Source organism: Chiloscyllium punctatum, chromosome 49, assembly GCF_047496795.1.
Source record: "Chiloscyllium punctatum isolate Juve2018m chromosome 49, sChiPun1.3, whole genome shotgun sequence".
Lineage (NCBI taxonomy): Eukaryota > Metazoa > Chordata > Chondrichthyes > Orectolobiformes > Hemiscylliidae > Chiloscyllium > Chiloscyllium punctatum.
Window position 1 is genome coordinate 17,670,187 of NC_092787.1, and position 22,669 is coordinate 17,692,855.

The window sequence follows — 22,669 nt, forward strand, 5'->3', positions numbered from 1 at the left end:
TTCTTGCCTTTATATTGCAGTCAATAATACTGTGTAATTCCCAAAGACAGTAACATTATGAAAATCCATTTATACAAGGCACATTTTAAATAGAAAGTATAAATTTGAAGAAATTTGCTTCTTGGAGTCCCTTTTTAAAAACTGATCAGTAAGCCTACACATACCTTTTTAGCAGTGGATTTATCGGATATCAGTGCAGATAGCAGTTGCAACAATGGTGCCATAGACTGTGGGAACATTCCACAATTGTTGTCCAATAAAATAGCAATACCTGCTGTTGGCTCCTTGACATCAAACAAAATGGAAACAGATGCAAAAAGGAATCAGAGTTCACACAATGTTATGCAAGTAAAACTTACCAATTTTAATTTTGTTAAATGAAACAATTAAAAATCCTTAGCTTTTTCCATTGTTTATATTTATACTCATAGCATGTATGTAATGCTATACAACCTTATTTACAAAGGTAAGGATATAGGGTGCAAGAAGATTAACAAACTCTTTAGTCAAGTTTTATTTTGAAAAGATATGGGGATGCCCAATATACACTTAATTGCTTTAATAGTCAGAACCACCCCTCACCCCACTCCTGAGGACCACAGGAAAAGAATGAACACATGAACTTGGCAAAAAAAAAGGAACTTATTTATGCTCATATGCAAACCAGGTAGCAGCATGATAAGTTTATTATGGAGAACTAGATTGATTGTGGTGACTATCTCTAGTAATTAATGCTTTATTATCAGTAAAAGCTTTTCTGGACCACCCATGTCAGGTAAAACAATAAAAATGCAGTTACTGTAAAATATTCAATTATACCAAAACAAAGCATAAAACATTATACTAAACCGATGGCATTTAAACCATTTTTCAGAAATTAAAACAACACTCAAACTTTTTAGAATCCTTATGAGAACTACGCATCACTATTGTGTCATGCAGCTAAATAACTAAAACAGGTTAAGTAGAAGATGCATCTGACATGGCAGAATAACACATTTTTTCCACAATGGTGTTAAGAGAAAAGCTCTTCATTAATAAGTCAGCAATAATCATTTATATTTCCCAGGGGATGGACAGAGAAAACAAAAATTGCTTCAACGTATGTGAAATTTGTAATTTCAATTTGGTATGTTATTCTCAAGATGGTCAATATAGCACTTTCAGCTGGCAGGAATTTGATATTTGGAATAATGTTTTTTGATTCTTCTGTGGGGGCTCAGTATCATCTTTACGATCTTTAGATAAACACAACTTGGTGTACTTACGGTATCCCAAAAAAGTTCTGCCAGATTTGGGGCTGTGAAGACCTCACAGGCAACATCAATCAAGTGCTGGAAGAGAAGTAAAACAGGATTAAATCAGTGTACTTCTGAAAATAAAGAATAGTTCTGCACCAAAATCTATTAAAAGGTGAAATCAAAACACAAATACCATGAATTCATACAAACTGAATGGAAAATTGCGCCAATTCCCAATCATGCCCCAAAACACAGCAGCCAGGAACAAATCATCTATGACAACTGCAGTTTTGAAAATGAATAGTTTTCCTTTCATTAAGATATAAATGTTCAAAATAGTATTGCCATTAATGAACAACAATGCTGGACAGAATCACATATTGTTAGCTTAAAGAGATTCTTTAAATCATCTGCTGACAGAATCTTAAAAGAAATTTGAGCTAAACTTTGTAAGCATAGTAGAAATTCCTTTGCTCACACAAATAATAAATTTATTAGTAAACTTGTTAGAAACTTTAAACAACATTCTAATTTATAGGAAAACTGTTCCTTAATTATGAAACAAATCTGCAAGTAATAGAAAATATATTTGCATACCATGAAGTTCAACATTTAATCAATTGGCTTTGTTTTTATTTTACTCATGGCACTTGTTGTGAAGGAAATTAGGAATAATTGCACATTAATTGTCTTCAAGGTGGTCACAATGAACCACCTGCTTGAACCATTATAGTCCATCGGGAATAGGCACACCAACAACGCTATAGGAAAGCAGTTCAAACAATGTGACCCAGTGACAGAGAAAGAACAGCAACATTGTTCCAAGTCAGGATAGAGAGTGACTTGAAAGAGAATTAGTAGAGTGATCATGTATATGCTGCCTTTATTCCTCTAGGCGGTAGAGGTTACAGGTTTAAAAGGTGCTGTTGAAAGAACCTTGGTGAGTTATTTCAGTGCATCTTTTATACAGTACACACTGCTACCACTGTATGCAAGTTGTGAAGGGTATGAATGTGGGTGAGTAGCAACCATCCAGACTGCTTTATTTGGATATGTGGAGCTGCACTTGCCCAGGTAAGTTGAGCTTAGTCCATTTCTGGCCTGTGCCTTGTAATTTGCACTGTCAGGAGCGAAGTTACACAGAACAGAATTCCCAGCCTTAAATGATCTATTCAGGAAGTGAAGTTGAATTGTCACATTCAGGTAAAGCAGAGTTGGTTTGCAGGAGATAATTGGGCTAGTTATAATGCAGTTTCACATATGAAGTAACAAACACAAAATGTTGGAGAAACCCAACAGGTCCGACAGCATCTGTGAAAAGAGACAAAACATTAGAGTCCCATGTGACTTTTTCTGAACAGAAATCATACAGGACATGAAACATTAACTCTTTTCCACTCTCCACAGATGCTGCTAGACCTGCCGAGTTTCTCAAGCGTCATCTTGTTTGCTTCAGATTTCCAGCATCTGTGGTATTTTGCTTTTACTAAATTTAAAGATGTACACTCCATCTTTATTTTAAGATTAATTTCACATTCCTGGCAATATTTTTATGGATAGATTTCCACCAGGCAACTTTTACAGGTATATCCTAATAGTCAACTCAAATATCATATTTTCTACCTGTTGATCTCCCAAAGTTTCTTCTTCAAACGACGTTAAGACAAATGACAGCAGTCCATAGATACACATCCGAGCAGTACTGGCTGTACACTGAAAAACACAAGTTTTCTCACTGCATCTTTAAAGGCATGAAAACAGAACTACACATAAAAAGCCTACAATCCAGCAAGTAAAAAGTAGAATAAACGATAATGAAAGTAATGGCAGTTTCATTAGTGGCATTTGGTTTTTAAAATTTAATGAATATCCATTTTAACAAAAATTGAAATAATGCACATAAATGTCTCTCCTGCTCGAGAACAAGCATCTTTACCCAACAAAATACAATCTGCAGCATCGTACTTATTAACTATATTTTTCAAATGACCGTACTTATTTAACATAGAACATGATTATCTTTAGAAACAATAAAATGCCCATTTCCAAACAATTCTCTCTCATTGCATCATCCCTACTTACAGTCAAAGAGATGTACAGCACGAAAACAGAACCTTCAGTCCAACTCCTCCACGTCGACCAGATATCCCAACCCATTCTAGTCCCATTTGCCAGCACTTGGCCCATATCCCTCTCAAAAGTTCTTATTCATATACCCATCCAGATGCCTTTTAAATGCTGGGATCGTACCAGCCTCTGCCACTTCCTCTCGCAGCTCATACCGTACACACCCACCTTCTGCCTGAAAAAGATGCCCCTTAGGTCCCTTATATATTTTCTCTCACCCTAAACCTATGCCCTCTGGTTCTGCACTCCCCCTACCCCAGGGCAAAGACTTTGTCTATTTATCCTATCCATGTCCCTCATGATTTTATAAACCTCTATAAGGTCACCACTCAGCCTCCAACACTCCAGGGAAAACAGCCCCAGCCTTGAGCTCAAATCCTCCAACCCTGACAACATCCTTCTAAGTCTTTTCTGAACTCTATCATGTTTCACAACACCCTTCCAAAAGACACGCCAAAATTGCGCACAATATTCCAAAAGTGGTCTAAATATTCCAAATATTCACAATATTCCAAAGGTGTCCTGTACAGCTGCAACATGACCTCCCAACTCCTATATTCAATAGTCTGACCAATAAAAGAAAGCACACCAAATGCCTTCTTCACTATCCAAGCTACCTGAGACTCTACTTTCAAGGAGCTATGAACCTACACTCCAAGGTCTCTTTGTTCAGCAACACACCCTAGGACCTTATCTTTAAGTGTATAAGTCCTGCTCTGATTTGCTTTTCCAAAATGCTTTTTTGAACCACATTCAGAAAAACACATATTATTCATGGTTCTCCAATTCTTGTCTTGTGTCCTTAATTTCTTTCACCTGACTACTGGGCCCCACAGGTTACTACTGGTCATTTGTTTTTCTAATTCATCATTGTCTCTACAGATTGGGACTGCAATATTATTTTCAACTGGGTATACCCCATATGGATATGGCTGAAATGGAATGATGGAAAAATGACAATTCTTTAGTTGAATAGGATAATGGCAGCTGGTAAATGAATCCACCAACTCTGGAACATAATTTGGTAAGCTAACCATAGCCTCAATTTTAAATAGTGGTCACACAAGCTTCATTAAACATTGTATTAGATTACTTTCCCATGCTACTGCACTCACATTGTTTCCCCCGCTGCCAAGTGCCTTAAGCATCTGTGTCATAGATTGGAACACGTTCTGCTGAATAGCAGTGCTTCCCAAGCGCCTGATCACAGGAGTTGATTCATCCAGGTTCAGCGTATGGCGCAACAAAGCCCAAGACAGCAGCACTTGTGCATGATGTGGTATGTCCCCTAATGTCAGCAGCAACTTGTCCATCTCCTTTAAGGAAGAAATAAATTGCACAAAAAATTTGTAAAACTCGTATTATGAATAAGAGTATTATCACTGTATGGCGTGGGTATCACAGAACTGAAAACAACAGCTAAACACTGATTTTGTCACGTGATATCAGATAATTTACAACATATAGATCAGGACAATGATAGAGGAATGAAAATCAATCCACTGAAAAGCAATTTTCAACTCTTGCAAAATATAGGACATTGAGTACAGTAGGCTTTTCACATCTTCTAAAAAAGCTATTCCTCTAGCATAAAGTGGTGGATGCAGGTACAGTTACAAAATTTAAAACACATTTGGATTAATACATGAGTAGGAAAGGTTTGAGGGACAGACACCGGCAAGTGGAACTAGTTTAGTTTGGGAACATGGTCAGTGTGGACTTGTTAGATTGAAAGGCCTGGTTTCAAATTCTATGATGACTCTATGACTCTATATAGCATCCATCATATAACTACCACAGAAAGAAAAAGAAACAAAAAATGTCTTTGGAACAAATGAATAGATGGATTGTGTAAATCTGACAAAATGTTCAACTCTGATTTAGAGGATTTCCAACAAACCATTTGCAACCAAAATGGTCAGTCAGCAAACCGGTTTTTAAACTTAAATATTTAAAAAAAGATTTCTTATACATTTTGGTCAGCTTTAGAGAAAAGCATTGGAAAATCCAATTGATAATTTCACAATTAGAGTATAAACTACTGTAAATGGTTTTTAAAAATACCCAAATATTCCATTAAGGCAAACTCACACCATGTCAGGAAGATTACTCTTGCACAAAATCACAATGTGGAGGTGCCAGTGTTGGACTGAGGTGAACAAAGTCAGAAGTCACAAAAACATCAGGTTATAATCCTACAGGTTTATTTGAAATCACAAGCTTTAAGAACTCTCACCCGACAAAGGAGAAGTGCTCCAAAAGCTTGTGATTTCAAGAAAACCTGTTGAACTATAACCTGGTGTCGTGCGACTTCTGACTTTGCACAACATCAGCATCTAACACTTCAAATAGAGAAACTGACTTTCATTGAACAATCACCTGAATGCAAGTCAAAGTTGACAAATACAGAAAAGTCCTCAAAACTCAATGTTGCAATTTTCAGGAATGCAACCTAAGTGATGCACTGATCCCTTTTGGAATCGCTATTAGTACTGGACTTTGGCAAAAATAAAACACAAACATTACATTCACACCCTTTACGTTGAACTACAGTAACTCAAATTGGTAAATGAAATACTTAAATGAAATAAATTGAACATAGAAGAAACATACATTCTTTTTACATAAATGCCTGCAGTGGACCCTCCAAGAATGAATTCAAGGCATTGTTGTCTGATTCTAAGCTGTGAGATAGTTGCTCACTGAGTTTCGGGACACCTGCTGAGGTCTTTGCTTGATTCTGGCAGGGATCTGTGCCCCCTTTTTGTTGGCTGTCAACACTTTCAGGGTCTGCTCAGGCCCCTGTTTGGTGGGGGCTGCTCCTCTTGACTATCAGCAGGACCTTGGCTTTCTTCCCTACATCTCCATGCCAACAGAGTAACAGTTGAGGTTGGACTCTGCAACATTTTCTCTCACTGGCTGGGATCGGATGTTCCTATGGCAGATCAAAGCTATGTATAGCCTAGGGGCTTTGTCTGTGTTTCAGGACAGAAGGTGATGCCAATTCTGTTTCATTGGGAGTTCACCAGTTCCCATTTTGTTCCAGCAGTTTGGGATACAAAATTATGTGGTTCCAACTGTGTGCTCATGTTAGTGTTTGCCCACATATGTGTAGAGTGCGCGACATAATATACCTGTACACGGCCAGCAGTTTGTCAGTCAGGAGGTACAGACCAAAAAACTATAAAGAGAGACTGCATGTTGGAGGCTGGAAAGAGAACGGCCTCAATACCAGGAGGGGGGAGGGATTCAGGTCACGTACGACAGTGAATGGAGTAAAAATAAATCTTGCCATGCTCAATGAGACTCTGGGTCCTAATAATCTTACAATAGTAAAGCAAAACAGACAACATTAATCACAGACTCCACGTATCACTGTTTCAAAATATTGGACTGTAGTTTACAAGCAATACAAGCTGCTGAATTAAATTAAATTAGCCATGCTGACAACAGAATTTTGCTGCTCTATTCTATTCCTCCTCCATTACACTATACTTAACATGTAATATTTCAATCAATCAGAAAGGAAGAAAAAGTTACCTGGCAAATTTCCCGAGCATTAGCAAACTGATGCTGTTCTACTCGCTCCTCGAGAGCGCATTTATGTAGGAAATCTATATCCATTCCTTCCACCAGGATCAATGCGCTGAAATACCTGAAGAGAAAAGTATGTATGCTTGAATATCATGGAAGAATGGATAAAGCATCTACATGACAAGAAATGATACATTTTATTAGACAGAAACTATCCTTGTAATATTTAAACTTTTCACATTCCCTCATTAAAATTTCCACAGAAAATGTAACAAATATTCAAAACGTACATTGTATGATCTTTTAAAAGTTGAAGGTTTTTTCTGCTTAACTTTCCTCCTACTTCTGAAGGCATCAAAAATTAGTTCAAGTGCAGCAACATAAACACAAAGCACCCAACTCTGCATGTAAACTGGAGACTGTTTAAATAGACGATTGCTTACATCAAAATTTGAGCCAGTACAAGTAGTTGGTGAGGACAGAGGCCACAATGCTAAATGGGGAACCCTGGAGATGTAGTATATTTGCAACCAACTCATCAGAAATCAAGCTGGGCAGTATAATTTCTGAAGTATTTGTCTTAAGAGCTACTCCAATTAACCTTTGCACCCTATAAATCAAAACGTGGCCTTCCATGCACAATATCTGCAACATCAAGCTACAAAAGGAAGTTTGGCCATGTTTTATAGAACAGTTCAAGATACAAGAACTGGAACACAAACCGACCACAGAAATTGCTGATATGCCAGAGGACATGATTGCAACTGGAAAAAATTTAAAAATGGTCCTTCCAGCACAGCATGAGACATTAAACAGAAGCACCAAGACTGATTAGAAAGTAATGACCAAGACATAAACTAAAAGTGCACAAATGCTCACATACCTTATATATGTGACAAGAAATCACAGGCCATGAATGTCAAATATAATCTTGCAAATCACATTCTGCAGGTCAAAAAGGGGAAGAAAGAGGCACAAGACTCTCTTTATGGGCAGAGGACTTAAACACGAACCTACAATCCACAACATACAATGATACCAGAATCATCTCCACAGCACCATAGTATGGAAAAGCTTGGCCTCCATCCTTCTGATGCACAAGTGACGAAGGTCATAACTTCATGCGGAAAGGTGCTGGCAGCAGATAGTATCCCAGGTAAAGCATTTAAATATGGAAAGATTCACATAGTTAGGAGACTCACCAGTTTCTCTGGTCTAATCTGAAAACAGGATGCTGGTTCCCAACATTATAAAGATTCCTCAATAACTTCATATATGGAATGGAAGAAATTACATTTGTGATAATCAATGGAATGGCCCATTCAATAGCAGGAAGAATCATTGTATGGGTTAATTTATAATTGGATTGTCACTCGCCTCATTAACAGCTTTCTCTGAATCAGTGCAGCTTCAGTGAAGATCATAAAACAATAGTCATGATTTTTGCAGCACACCAAATTCAAGCAATCCTGCAAATAACCTCTAGAGGGTGCAATTGACCTTACCAAGGCTTTTGAAACTGCAAACTGGAACGGAGGACAGTACTGTATAAATATGGCTGCCCTGAAAAGATGAACATGTAATTTGCCAGTTTTATACATGGCACAATAGCTAGGTGATAAATCTTAACTGTCTGAGATCCAGTGGCAACATCAAGAGAGAGGACAAAATTCCCATAACCGAAGCTTGTGTAGTGCGGTGTGCCTGGCATCAACAATATGCTTAGAGCTCACTGCTTAACAGGGAGCTAAGTATTCGAACCCGCACACTGCTGAAGTGAGATATAAAATCAATCTTAAAGTCAACCTCAAATGTTGCAAATTTAGATCTCAATACATGGTGAAAAGAACCATGACAGGACCAAATGGAGGATCTCTGTCAAATACTTTTGACATTTACAGACAAAGGAGTCAACTGCCTTCAGTACAGGTAGGGGGTGGGGGCAGATGTGACAGAGTGACAATATCACTGCTTTTACAAGAGAAAGAGGATAATGCCTTGGGACTAAACAACTGGTCATATTTAAATTTACTTAAGTTTAGAACAAAGCTGGTCTCTGCAATGGTGACGATATCAATTGTTGCAAAATGCTATTTGGTCATGAACATCCTCAAGGAAAGGAAATCTGTCATCATTGTCAAGTCTATACAGAGGAACCTCAATTATCCAGCATTCGATTACCCAAATGTCGGATTATCCAACAAGATCGCAAGGTCCTGATGCTTGGCTAAACTATGTTATCTGCCATTCGATTAACCGAAAAAACTACTCCCTGCCCACGTCCTTCGGATAATCGAGGTTCCCCTGTATATAGACTCCAGATCCAGAACCGTGTAGTTGACTTTGAAATGTCCTCCGAATAGCTTAGCAAGCTACTCAATTCAAGGTCAGTTAAGGACGGGCAATAAACGCTGGCCATGTCAGCAATATCTGCACCCATCGAACAAACGAAAGTGAAAACAACAAAAAGCGAACGCCAGTATCCAACACTCCAATGCTGGTTTCATGAGCAATATTTGAAATCTATACTGAGACTTGGCTTCAAGACTTGGTTTAGTCTCATATGAGAGAACGTCAGTTAGATCAAAAAACCCATCTTCCTCTCCCCTGCTTTGCTTGTTGAACGCTCACCCGTCAAACCAACAGGAGAATAGATCACTTACGACAGTAACATTACCCAGAAAAGAGGACTAGCTTGATGTTTTCTCACAAAAAAAAATGAAGTCTCCTTGTGCCCACCTCATCGTCACATAGTGGGAATCTTATGTTGGTCTATAATTTTGAAACATACTTAAAAGTAAAATTTAAACAGTAGCAACATTAACAAATTGCATTAAAGTTCGAGTTCAGGAGATCTAAGATGGCGACAATCTGAGAAGATCACACTGCAGAGCTTCGCATTGCAGCAGGAGCAGGACGGTGCTTCAACCCGCCCAACCTAGGTCATTGGGATTTCTTGGGACTCTGGAAAGATCGTGGAATCCAAGAAACATCTAAAAATTAACTTATCTTTATTTTCAGCCGTCCAGAAATGCCGAAAAAAGGAGGAGTATCGGAGGCTGGGCCTGAAGACGCAGGTCTGTAATTTGTGTGACTAAGTGGATGCTCTTGAAAACAGGGGCAGGAGAAATAATATTCAGATCATCGGTCTGCCTGAGGGTAAAGAAGGTGAGCAGTCTGTGGAATTTGTTGAGTATTGGCTTCCGAAATTCCTTGACTTGGAGACTGGCATGAGAGGATTGAAGATAGAGAGGGCTCATTGGGTTGCAGCACGGAGTCTGGGTCAATATCCTCGTCCTCTCCTGGTGCGGTTCCATCATTACCGGGATAAGGAGAGAGTCATGGAGGCTTCCAGAGTCCAGGGGAAGGATCCAAAGACCTTAATTTACAAGGGCTCTAAGATCATGTATTTTCAGGACATTTCAGTGGCGGTGATCCAGAAATGAAAATCTTACGATGGTGTCAAGAGAAGACTAAGGGAGCTTGGGATTCAGTACTCAGATATATGGCAGTGCTTCAGATCACCTTAGATGGATCCATGCATCTCTTTGACACAGAGAAGGCAAGAGACTTTGTGGACAAACTAACCTAATTTGAACAATTGCAGTATGTATAAATAGTGTTGCTTGGGTACGTGATTATTATTTTATAAAAGAAACGGAGGAAACCCGGTTGGAATTATATTTTTTCTTTGTTTCCTCTATTGATAACAATTTGGTTTAAACTTTGTCTGGCTGTGGTTAAGATGCACATTTTCAATTTCTAAGTTAGGACATATCAAGAGATGGATGGGGTATTTACTTCCCCCCTTTCTTTATATATAAAAGAGCTTTTTTTATTCAGATCAATATTCAATGGAGTGTTTATTCTTTTCAGCTGGTGTTTGTAGCACGACTCTAGCTAGGAGAAGTAAAGGTGGTTGGGATGGTTAGATGCCTACTTATGGGCAGTTCGGGATGGGTAGTTGCCCCCTCCGGGCAGGGGGTGAGTTCCCCTACTCAGCGCTGTTGGCACTTTATATGTTGGTCTGTTTTTTGTTGTTTTTTATTTTTAATAATTATGTAGGTTTGTTAAATGTAGTGGTTTTAGTTTATGTAGTTTTTATATTGGGTGGATCGTGTGACACTAAGGCTCAGCAGTTTATGGTTCGGGTTCCTCTTCTCTAGAATTTAAACGTAATTGCAGAAAATTATGGCCAATGATTTGATTAAATTGTGTACCTGGAATATCAAGGGAAGTCACTCACCAATTAAGAGGAAGAAGGTACTCTTGAGTCTTAGAAAGGAGAAGGTGGATATTGCTTTGTTACAGGAGACACATTTGGATGACAAGGAGCATCTGAAACTACAGCAGAATGGCTTTGACAGAGTTTATTTTTCATCATTTAATACCAGAAATAGGGGAGTGGCCATATTGGTTAGGAAAAATCTCCCATTTAAATTGTTGGAAATGAAGAAAAGACACTTCCGAGAGGTTTGTAATTGTTAAAGCCTTGATAAATGGGGAAGAATACAGTGTTTTAAATGTTTATTGTCCTCCAGCTCATCCCCTTAAATTTTTGGTAGATGCTTTTTCTAAATTGATAAAGTCTTGAGTCCCGGCACATCATTATAGGGGACACTTTAACTATCTCACAGATCCCACAGTAGACAGGTTACCCAAAGGTCCCTCGCTACCCTTTACACAAACTAAACAATTAGTGGGTTTGTGTGGGGAATTGGTGTTGGTGGACATCTGAAGGCAATTCCACCTTACAGGTAGGATTTCACGTTTTTCTCCAATCCGCACAGATGTCACACAAGGATTGATTTTTTTTCTGACCCCTGTGGTAACCCGGAATCGGGTGGCATCTTGTACGATTGGTAATATTACCATCTCTGATCATGCTCCAGTGTACCTTACGGTTAAGACTAAGGACTTTACAGTGGGTTCAAGGTACTGGTGAATGGATCCCTTTATTCTCATAAATAGTAAGTTTGTGGAGTATTTCTCTAGGGAATTACAGGCGTTCCTAGACATCAACATAGGCTCAGTTGATAGTTCATCCGTGCTCTGGGAAACTGCCAAAGCCTATGCTAGAAAATTAGTTATTTCATATTCCACCAGTAGGAAGCGGCAGAAGGGTGAGCAGCAACATCTCCATGAAGCACAGTTGAAGGTAGCAGAGAAGGCCTACTTTGACAGACCCTCGTTGGTCAAACTACAGAGGATTACAGCACTGCGGTCCGCACTAAATTCCGTGCTCACGCAGACGGCAAAGAAGCAGTTGGCTTTTGCAAAGCAAAGATTATACGAGCATGATGACAAGCCAGTCAAATACTTAGCATACCTTGCCAGAAAGAGGAGTGCCCCACAAACCATTATGGCGATTAGGGAGGGGTCTGGGAACCTAACATGTGATTCTAAAAAGATTAATGTGGCGTTCCAGAGATTTTATTCTAAGTTATACCAATCTGAGGATTGAGAGGGGGGGCAGGCCAAAATGGAATTTTTTTTTAAAAAAGAGATCTGAAGCTTCCGGGTGTGATTCCCGAACAGTCCTTTCTCAACGTCCCATTATCGGAGCAAGTAATGCAGGACGCTGTGACGCAATTTCAGAGTGGAAAGGCACCCGGTCCTCACGGAGCACCGAGTGAATTCTATAAAGAATTTATAAGCATACTCTCAGGCCCGATGCTGAATATGTTTAATGACTCATACAGTCATGATTGTCCCCCAGCATTTCTGAGAGCGGCCTATATTTCACTTATCCTTGGAAAAAAAGGGAAGGACCCAGAAGACTGTGCTTCATACAGGCCCATCTCTCTCAAATCTGGACTTTAAAATCCTCTCTCAGGCTCTTGCATTAAGGCTGGTGACTGTGCTACCTTCTATTATTAAAGAGGATCAGATGGGCTTTATAAAGGGTCGTAAATCCTCCAATAATGTTAAGAGGCTGCTAAATGTAATTCAAGCATGCCAAACAGCAGTCAATACAGGGATAGGTGATTTCTTTAGATGCAGAGAAGGCATTTGACCGGGTTGAGTGGCTGTACGTTTTCTATACCCTAGACCGGTTTGGTTTGGACGAAGCTTTCATAAAATGGGTAACGATTCTCTATGGTGTACCTCTCGCAGTGGTCATTACCAACAGGGTACGATCAAGCAATTTTGCTTTTTACGTTGGTGATTTAACCATTGGCAGAGGCCATTCGTGGGGATCCCAATATATCAACTCCAGAAGTGGGACCAAAATTACATAAGATCTCATTATATGCAGACGATGTCCTAATTTATTTGACAAATCCAGCAGTTTCAATGCCTCGCCTGATACAATGCATTCACACGGTTGGCACTTTTTCAGGGTATAAGTCCAATTTTGCTAAATCAGAGGCTATGCCTATGGGTAGTCTTACAAAGGAGCTGGCTCTTGAGGGAGACTACAGATTCCCATTTAGGTGGTCACGGGGGTGGGGGGCTGTGTGTATTTAGGCGTATTCATCAATCGAGTTCTGGGTTTTCTGTTTAAAGCCAATTTTATTCAATTATTTGGGAAAAAAAACAAGACCTTCAAAGATGGGAGGCACTTCCAGTCTAGTGGTTGGGTTGGATAGCACTTATTAAGATGAATATTCTCCCTTGTTTGCTACACTCTATACGGATGCTCCCCCTGAATTTCAACAAACACACACTCAGGAGACTGAACGGCTGGTTCAGCTCCTTTATTTGGCATCGTAAGCGGCCAGTCATTAAATTAACAAAACAATAGTTGCCTCACAGACTGGGGAGAGTAGACCTTCCAGACATTAAAAATTACCAATTAAGCTAACTTTTGACCTAAGTGAGTGATTGGGTTTGTGGGGAACCTCTTTCATAGTGGCTAGATATCGAAGCCTCCCAGGCAAGGTGCCCCCTTACCAGTTTGCTGTTTTTGGACAAAGTGAAGACAGTTAGGGAATATTGCCATAACCCAATAGTCATCAATACTGTTAAAGCATGGAGGACAATTCAGCAGAGGGAAGGCAATATTGGCAAAACATCTTTGTTTACACCTTTAGTGGATATGCCAGGTTTTCAACCGGGTATGGTAGATTCTAGATTTAAACGTTGGGCAGATCGGGGTGTGTCTTGCACGGGCGACTTATTTGAGGGAGACATAATGATGTCCTTCAATCAGTTAATACGAGTTGTCTAATAGAGACCTCCTTCGATTTTTTCAAGTTCGGGATTTTATTCAAAAATAAAAGACCACACTTTTGACTGATCCCTGCAAATCTGATAGGGGGGGGGGGGGGGGGGGGTACTCAGGGCTTAGAGTACATTCTCTGTCAGTACTTTATATCATCAGTTGGGGGGAAGCCACCTCAGATAAGTCTGATCAACTCTGCAAGATGTGGGAAAGAGAGCTGGGTGTTGAAGTTTCCTCAGAGCATGGGAGGATATTTGGGAGATTGCAAGGAAGATATCAATTTGCAATAGGACCCATGTTTTACAGTTGAAGAAACTCCACAGAGTCCATTTGGCTCCAGACCGTCTGTCAAAATTTAAACCAGTGCTATCTTCAACATGTCCTAAATGCAAGGTCTGCATGGGCACTCTTACCCATTGTCTTTGGTCTCGCAATAGGCTTCAAATATATTGGAATGCTGTGGCGGGTACAATGGAGAGGATTTTTGGTGTAAGGGTGAAGAAGGACCCTATCTCTCTCCTTTTGGGCCTACCCATTGTATTTCGTGCAGACGTGCAAAAGAAAAAACTTTTCAATATTCTCACGTTCTGTGCAAGAAAGAATAGCTTATTAGGTTGGATATCCGAAAAAACCCCAGACCTGTCGGATTGGCGGAAGATTGTTATGGAGCATATTCCCCTGGATTTTCTCACAAATATGGTACAGCACAAAACAAACAGAGAATTTTTAGAAGACATGGCAGTCCTTTTTGAAATACCTGGACAAGATTTATCTGCCACACTAACAAGGGCTTTTATATAGCTATAACAATTGTGTTTCACGAATTCAACATCCAGAGGAGGAACTGTGAATGTATGAGTTTTGTTTGGCTGGGTTGAGTTATTACTATTTGTTTGTTGTTGGTTATTTATTTAGTTAAATAGCTAGTTAGGTTTTTTTTAATTTTATATTTCTCTATATATGTTTATACATTTGTACAGGAGGGTGGGTTGGGAATTTGTTTTTATTATTTGGGTTTATTTTTGTACTGTTTTGAATTGCATGGTTTTGTACTTGTAATATTAAAAAAAATCTATTTTCTCTCAATAAAAATATATTATCAAAAAAGTTCTGAGTTCACAACATAATAAAAATTGCAATATTATTATTGCACTGCAACCAGCATCTGATACAAACTTAAGATTAGGTCAGTTTCATCATGCAGTTATTTCAGCACAGAGTACAGCTGAATATATTGGCTGCCCAGACACAAGCTGTTAATTAATTCCTTGCCCTAGAGACAATAAATGAGATATAATTTTCCATGAGAACAAGAACTACTCAACCAAGTCCAGATTTCTCAAGTAGCAATGCTTCCTGATTTCATCTGCACAACAAAGCTAACTCTAATAACCCTATTAATCAGGGATTTTTCAGAAGAAGCCTTACAAGTATATGTGGGTGTACTTAGCTTGAGCATGGTACCTTACTGGCATACATGCTACATGTGGGGGTAGTGTTTGGGGGTGGGGGGGCAGTGTTAGACAGGGGTTGAGAGTGGGGGGCACAGGGTTGCGGGCAGGGTAGCAGTGTTTGGGGCTGGAAAGGTGCTGTACGGTGTTGGAGGCGAGGCGGTGAGAGGTGTTGCATGGGGTTGGAGGCAGGGGGTGGTGTTGGGGGCGAAGTCTGACGGGGCAGGGCCTCGCGCACTGTGCGCTGCTGCAGTCTCCTGAATGAGGAGCAGACTTTAAAAACTCGAATAATCGATTATCCGAACGAAATAGTGCCCACCCATGTTCAGATAATCGAGGTGCCCCTGTATACATTTGTTTCATTTATTTCTGCTCTAGCAGTTCTTGCATTTCACATTTATCGGAGTTGAAGTCCACTTTAATATTTGTATGAAGTTTAAAGTTAATTTGTTATTAAGTTTAAAAAATGAAGCATGTAATCCAAAAAACTGTAAGCACACTAAAAAATACTATTTTGCATTGCAGCGGTGAAATCAGGATTTGTCTAACTTTTCTTGGGTAACTAAAGCTCAAATGAGTCAACTTGCCACAAAGTCATCAACATTAAAGATTTGGCATGCTGTCAACACAACTCCAGTCCACACAGTTCCGGCAACAATCTGGCCATCAGAATACCTACATTGAAAACCTACTCTGAAGTCTTGAACAACTATTAAACTAAATCTTCAACTCATCACTGACACCTTTTCCCCACCCCCACAAAAAAAGTGCTACAATGTAGTAATGTTACATAGATTTTGAAAGATTCAATGACAAACGATTGAATATGGTGCAAATTTTATTATTTATCAAATGGTACCTTCTGCAATTGTAATAATAGTCTTTAGAAATACACAATATAATACAGCAGAGTTAGAACAATATTATGAAGGAGAAACCATGACTGAAATTTATTGGAGCTTTTTGAGATTAACTAAAGGATATATTTGTATTTCCAGAAGATGTTCAGGCTATACATTAGGTTCCTTAAGAGGACACAGCCCTGATGTTCAGGGTAGTATATCAGTATGGATACAGGATCAACTGACTAGAAGACAACATTGGATAAGGAGGATAGCAACCTGTAACTTGAGTGTCACAGAATTATTTACGATATATCTATGTTCAATATCAACGATGAACAAGGGAAGTGAACATATAGCCAAGTTTGTGGATGACAAAAATAAGTGGGAAAACAAGTAGTAAGACAACACTACCGGAAGGATGAATATAAAAGCAGAAAATTATTTAAATGGGGAAAGACTAGAAAAAACTACAGCATGTTCACAAATCGCTAAAAGCCAACATCCAAGTTCAGTGGGTAATAAAGAAGGTGAACGGACTAATGGCCTTCATTTCAAAGAAATTGGAGTATAAAAATGGGGAGGTCCTGCTCAAACTATATAAGGCAGTAGTCAGGCCACACTTAGATTACTACGAAGAGTTTTGGTCACCTTATCTAAGGGAAGATTTACAGGTATGAGTGGCAGTCAAGAGAAGGTTCACCAAGATGCTTCTCCGTCAGAGGAATTTTCTTAGATTGAGAAGTTTGAGCCAGGCCTGTACTCATTGGAGATTAGAAGAATGACAGAGGTTATTGAACCATACACATGTCAGGGGAGCGTGTCCTGGTAGATGCAGAGAGGTTTCTTCCCTTTATGGGAAGATTTATAACCAGAGGGCATAAAATCAGAATAAGGAGTCACACATTTAAGACAGAGATGAAGAGGATGTTTTAGGTAAAAATCATTTGCAGGATGTGGGAGTCACTGACTGGCCAGCATTTATTGCCCACCCTTAGTTGTCCTTAAGTTGGCGGTGAGCTGCTTTCTTCAACTGCTGCAATCCACCCTCTGTGGGTTGACCTACAGTGCCATTATGGAGGGAATTCCAAGATTTTGACTAGCAACAGTTAGGGAATGGTGATATATTTCCAAGTCAAGATGGCGAGTGGCTTGCAGCAGAACATGCAAATAATGGTGCATCTATATTTCTGCTTCCTTTGTCATGATAGATGGAAGAGGTCATCAGCTAGGAAGGTGCTGTCTGAGGATCCTTGGTGAATTGCTGCAACGCAGCTTGTGAATAGTATACACTGCCACTGAGTGTTAGAGGTAGAGGGAGTGGATTCTTGCAGATGTAGTGCAAATCAAATGGGCTGCTTTGTCCTGGATGCAGTCAAGCTTCTTGAGTGCTGTTGAAGGTGCACCCATCAAGGCAAGTAGGAAATTTTCCATCACACTTCTAACTTGTGCCTTGTGCATGGTGGACAGACTTTAGAGAGTAAGGAGGTGAGTTACTCACCATAGTATCCCTAGCCACTGAACTGCTCTTGCAGCCACTGTATTTAATGTGGCGAGTCCAGTTGAGTTTCTGGTCAATGGTAACCCCAAGGTCGTTGACAGTGGGGGATTCAGTGATGGTAATACCATTGAATGTCAAGGACCAGTTTTTACATTGCCTCTTACTGGTGATGGTCATAGCCTAGCTTTGTAAGGCACAAATGTTACCTGCCACTGGTCAGCCCAAACTTAGATATTGTCTAGATCTTGTTGCAGCTGAACACAGACTGCTTCAATATCTGAGATATCACAAAAGATGCTGAACATTACGCAATCAAATATCCCCTCTTTTGACATTATGACAGAGAGGTGGTCATTGACGAAGCAGCTGATGATGGTTGGACCTAGGTCACTAACCTGAGCAACTGCTGCAGAGTTGCCCTGGAGCAGAGATGATGGACTTCCAACAACCACAACCAAGTACCTATGCGCTCGGTATGACTCCAGTCAGTGGAGATTTCCCCTGATGCCCATAGATTCCAGTTTTGTTCAGGCTCCTTGATGCCACACAGTTGAATGCAGCTTTGATGTTAAGGACTGTCACCTAGAGGACATTGAATCTGTGAAATTCTTTACTGGACAGGGTTTTAAGCAAATGCAGGTGGAGATAGACAGACTTTTAAACAATAATGGAACCGGGGTTATGAGGAAAGGCAGGAAAGTGGAGTTAAGGATCATCTGATCAGCCACAATCTTAGTGACTATCAAAGATGCCAATGGACTGAATAGTCCGCTTCTGCTACTAGTTCTTATAGTCTTATCTCAACATATCACATTTAACCACTTGTATATCAACCATTGCATCCATCATGTACTCACCCAATACGATCAACCATCCCATCCATGCTTTCATCCACAAGATGCCTGTTTGTTTGCCTTGTTCCAAAACCTTGCTCTTTAAATATTCGTGCAAAAGCCAGGAGGTCTTCTGGTCCCATCTCAAAATAGGCATAATATAGGAAGATAATCTCCAAAATTAGCGCCTGCTCCTTTAGACACTGCACAAACCATCGAGACACTTGGCGCTCTGTCTACAGAAAACACCAGAAGGAGGTATTACAACATGGTCTGTGCCACTTGAGTGCAGCTTGATCAAGAAACAGGACCATTGGCGCAGGTGAGATCCAACTGTGAGATTTCATAAGATTGGGATTCTCTAATCAGGATAAAATGGGGGAAAATGAAAGGAGAGTACTGGGCCCACTGAATTCGGTTGGCAGCAAATCTGGATGGTTTGATAATGGTTAGAGGGGGTCCAGATTGTTTCATCGGGAAGAAGGTATAAGACGTATAAGGTATAAGAAGGTCAAAAGATATCAGGCGAGGAAAGGGAGATAGAGAGGTAAAAAGTAGAGAGCTAAAATATCATTTTGGAGCAGTGCCAAAATAATTGATTGTATGCACAAGAGATAGTATTTTTAAAACCATAAAGCAAAAGACTTTTAGATCATTTCAAATAGTGAAAGGAAAGCTCTGTTCTGTAGCTTAAAGTATAGACTTCCTAGAAAAATAGTGTTTAAGTCAATGTGGCTTTTAACTTACTCTGTTATGATCCTATTAAAAGGACTATTAACATTTACATTTAATGAGAAATACAAACTCAATTTAACCATTAGAATTAAACCAGAAGATTTACTTTAGATTTTTTTCATACAACAAAATAAACAAATGTGATAAAACAATTACCATATAATTACATTCAGCTTTACCTCAACTCTCCTCTGATTTAGAGTCATTTACCCTCACAGGGTTTCAAAATACGAAAGAAAAACAGCAGAAGCAACATAGTTTATCTTAACTAATCGACAATAGCCAAATAAAAGCCACAATTGTGATATTTCTAACGTTTTGTGTCATAAAAAATGTGAAGTAACAGGAAATAATAGTTTGGGAAAAGTTGAGATAAACAGCATTAAAAAACTAAAATACAAAATTGAGGGATTTACACACCATAAGATTCCCATGTGTTTCCCAAGTTGGAGCTTCAGTTCTGAACAATTCTTCAAACTGTTTCCGATAATTCACGACCAGTTCCTTCTCCAGCTTATCCACACATTTTGAATACTCTGCCTGAGGAATAAAACAGAAATAAATAAGCTGTCATTAACATACAGTCAATATCTTCTCACAGTTCTGTCACAATCATTGATTTTTTTGTGACCCTGAAGTGTGCAATGAAAGTTATGCAATGATTTCTTACACACTCACTAAAAGTACAATACAGAAAAATTCTAAACTAAAGTAGGTTGCATAACATCACTCAATTACCTTTCATTAAGTCATGCAATATAAATTTCACCTGAACAATCCATTTCTGCATGAATTCAACTCACTCTGTAAGGGTGTCGTTCATCCTGAAAATATGTAAGTAGGTACAGAACACAGCGCAGCGTGTACAATCTTTCTTCATAATAGTATTCTGCAATCTGAGTACAGGAAGGCAAGAAATACAAAATTAAGAAAAACAATGAAAATAGAAATTGCAAGAAACATTAGCCAATTTCAAGCTAATCAAATACAAAATCTGATTTTACTTTTCTGAAACAAGTATTATTGCATTGCAATTTCACCACTCACCCACTCAAATTCTTTGAAGACGACAAGCCCAAACCACAGCATTTTGCAATCAGCAAGCAAGAAAGAGTTTAATATTTTTTAATTTTTGGGAAAAGAAATTATTTAACTTGCAAACGTTTGGGGGCTTGGCTTTTGTAATTCTGACCCCCCCAAGAACAATCAGAAGTAATTTTGCCCATAACAGATCAATTAATTGCAATCGAGGAAGCTACAACTGTCCAGAGGTGTCATCAGAAAATACAACTGTCAGAGGAGGTTATTACATCAAGGAAAACACAATGAAAGGTTTATCTACCCTCATGTCTCTTGGCCTCTGAGCTGAAACAAGTTATGTAACAACATTAATTTAATTATTTCAGATAACATCACATCAGACCACAGTGACCATACACTTTTTTACATCCATTTCCATTTTGCTGTATACCATTGGATACAATTTCTCTTATGTCTTTCCTTATTTAAGTACTGAAATAGTACTCAGATGTCATCCATAGTGCTCCAGATTTAGATGAAGAACAGCACGGTGGCACAGTGGTTAGCACGGCTGCCTCACAGCGCCAGAGACCCGGGTTCAATTCCCGCCTCGGGCGACTGACTGTGTGGAGTTTGCACGTTCTCCCCGTGTCTGCGTGGGTTTCCTCCGGGTGCTCCGGTTTCCTCCCATAGTCCAAAGATGTGCAGGTCAGGTGAATTGGCCATGCTAAATTGCCCGTAGTGTTAGCTAAGGGGTAAATGTAGGGGTATGAGTGGGTTGCGCTTTGGCGGGGCGGTGTGGACTTGTTGGGCCGAAGGGCCTGTTTCCACACTGTAAGTAATCTAATCTAATCTAATCTAAACAATGCTGCTTAGGAAACACAAATTGTGAATACTGGAAAAAGGAACATTAAAACAATACTGGAAAAAGGAACATTAAAACAACTAAGATGGTATGTTACTTTTAACATAAGTGCAGATGCTAAAGGAAAATAAAACTGTGAAGAATAACCTACAAAATGGGAACACGTTAACAGCAAGTGGCCAGCACCACTGCCTGTTGCCTTGCAGCAGCCAGGGACCCAGGTTCAAATCCGGCCTCAGGTGAACTGTGTCAATTTTGGAGATTCTCAGTGTCTGTGTGGGTTTCCTCTGAGTGCTCCAGTTTCCTCCCCCAGTCCAAAGATGTGCAGGTTAGGTGAACTGGCAATGCTAAATTGCCCATAGTTTTCAGGGATGTGCAGGCAAGATCCCATTAGTCAGGAGAAATGTAAATTAATAGGGGTAAGGGAATGGGTCTAGGTGAGGTACTCTTCAGAAGGCTGGTGTGGACTTGTTGGGCCAAATCACTGTAGGGATTCTATGTTTCTATTAAATATTGTTATTTTAAATCTTTCGAGCAAAGTATGAAACACTGCCTTTATCTCTTCTACTTCAGTACATACTGCATGCAGTAAGGTGACATGAACATTTGATCTAAGAACACTGACCTTCTTTTACCTCCCTCTTGTGTGGAATCACAACTTGCATTTAGTACTTCCCCACAACACCAGCAGTTTGAGAAGTCAGTGAGGTTTGTAAATGGGCAGAGATCAAATTCAGATATTAAATCATTGCCTTCCCAGTAACTGCAGACAGGTGTTATTTTAAAGTTTAAAAATAATGTACCTTCAGCTGCAGGGCCTGGCTCTGCCTCTCATCCTGCAATACTGCCTGAATAAAAAGAGAAAAAAAATGAAACAAATATGGAATAAATCCCATGTCAACATTCCAAGAAGTTTCTTTTTGCGAAACACGGTTGTGATTTTAAGGCTGTGGTTTGATTGGAAATTTAAGACTGAATCAAACACTAATTCTAACTTTCAACGGTTGGTCTATGGCCTACATGTCAAAACAGTTATAGTGTCAATGGGGGGTTGGTTCAGGTGTTATGGACAAGGCAGGACCCCCTCAAAATATTTTAAGATAGCCTAGACCCTAACTTTTTTTAAAGTAAATGTCAGCTGCTGTTTTCCAGATGCAATGCAACTGATCAAACTACTCAATGTTAAGCAAAACAATTTATTTAATCACCGTAGTCAAAATACAAACAAAAGAACTCAGAATAACTTTCCCAGAAAACTTGGAATAATAGATACAGTAACTACCACTAATTAACTGTTCCAATCTAGTAACATCCCACAAACACACCCCTTTGGAAAAAAGGGGAATTCAGAA

General features: G+C 39.4%; 1 protein-coding gene across 1 annotated transcript in view; it reads right to left on the bottom strand.

The window, feature by feature from the left end:
- The window catches only part of nup188 (nucleoporin 188), a 102,223-nt gene that overhangs the window by 66,557 nt on the left and 12,997 nt on the right, over nt 1–22,669 (bottom strand). The window contains exons 6-14 of the mRNA XM_072565593.1: nt 22,121–22,165; nt 20,236–20,328; nt 19,853–19,972; nt 18,722–18,933; nt 6,909–7,023; nt 4,484–4,684; nt 2,865–2,954; nt 1,269–1,334; nt 165–284 (exon numbers count right to left, since the gene is read on the bottom strand). Coding sequence (XP_072421694.1) covers nt 165–284; nt 1,269–1,334; nt 2,865–2,954; nt 4,484–4,684; nt 6,909–7,023; nt 18,722–18,933; nt 19,853–19,972; nt 20,236–20,328; nt 22,121–22,165 — 1,062 coding nt within the window. The remainder of the gene's footprint in view (nt 1–164; nt 285–1,268; nt 1,335–2,864; nt 2,955–4,483; nt 4,685–6,908; nt 7,024–18,721; nt 18,934–19,852; nt 19,973–20,235; nt 20,329–22,120; nt 22,166–22,669) is intronic.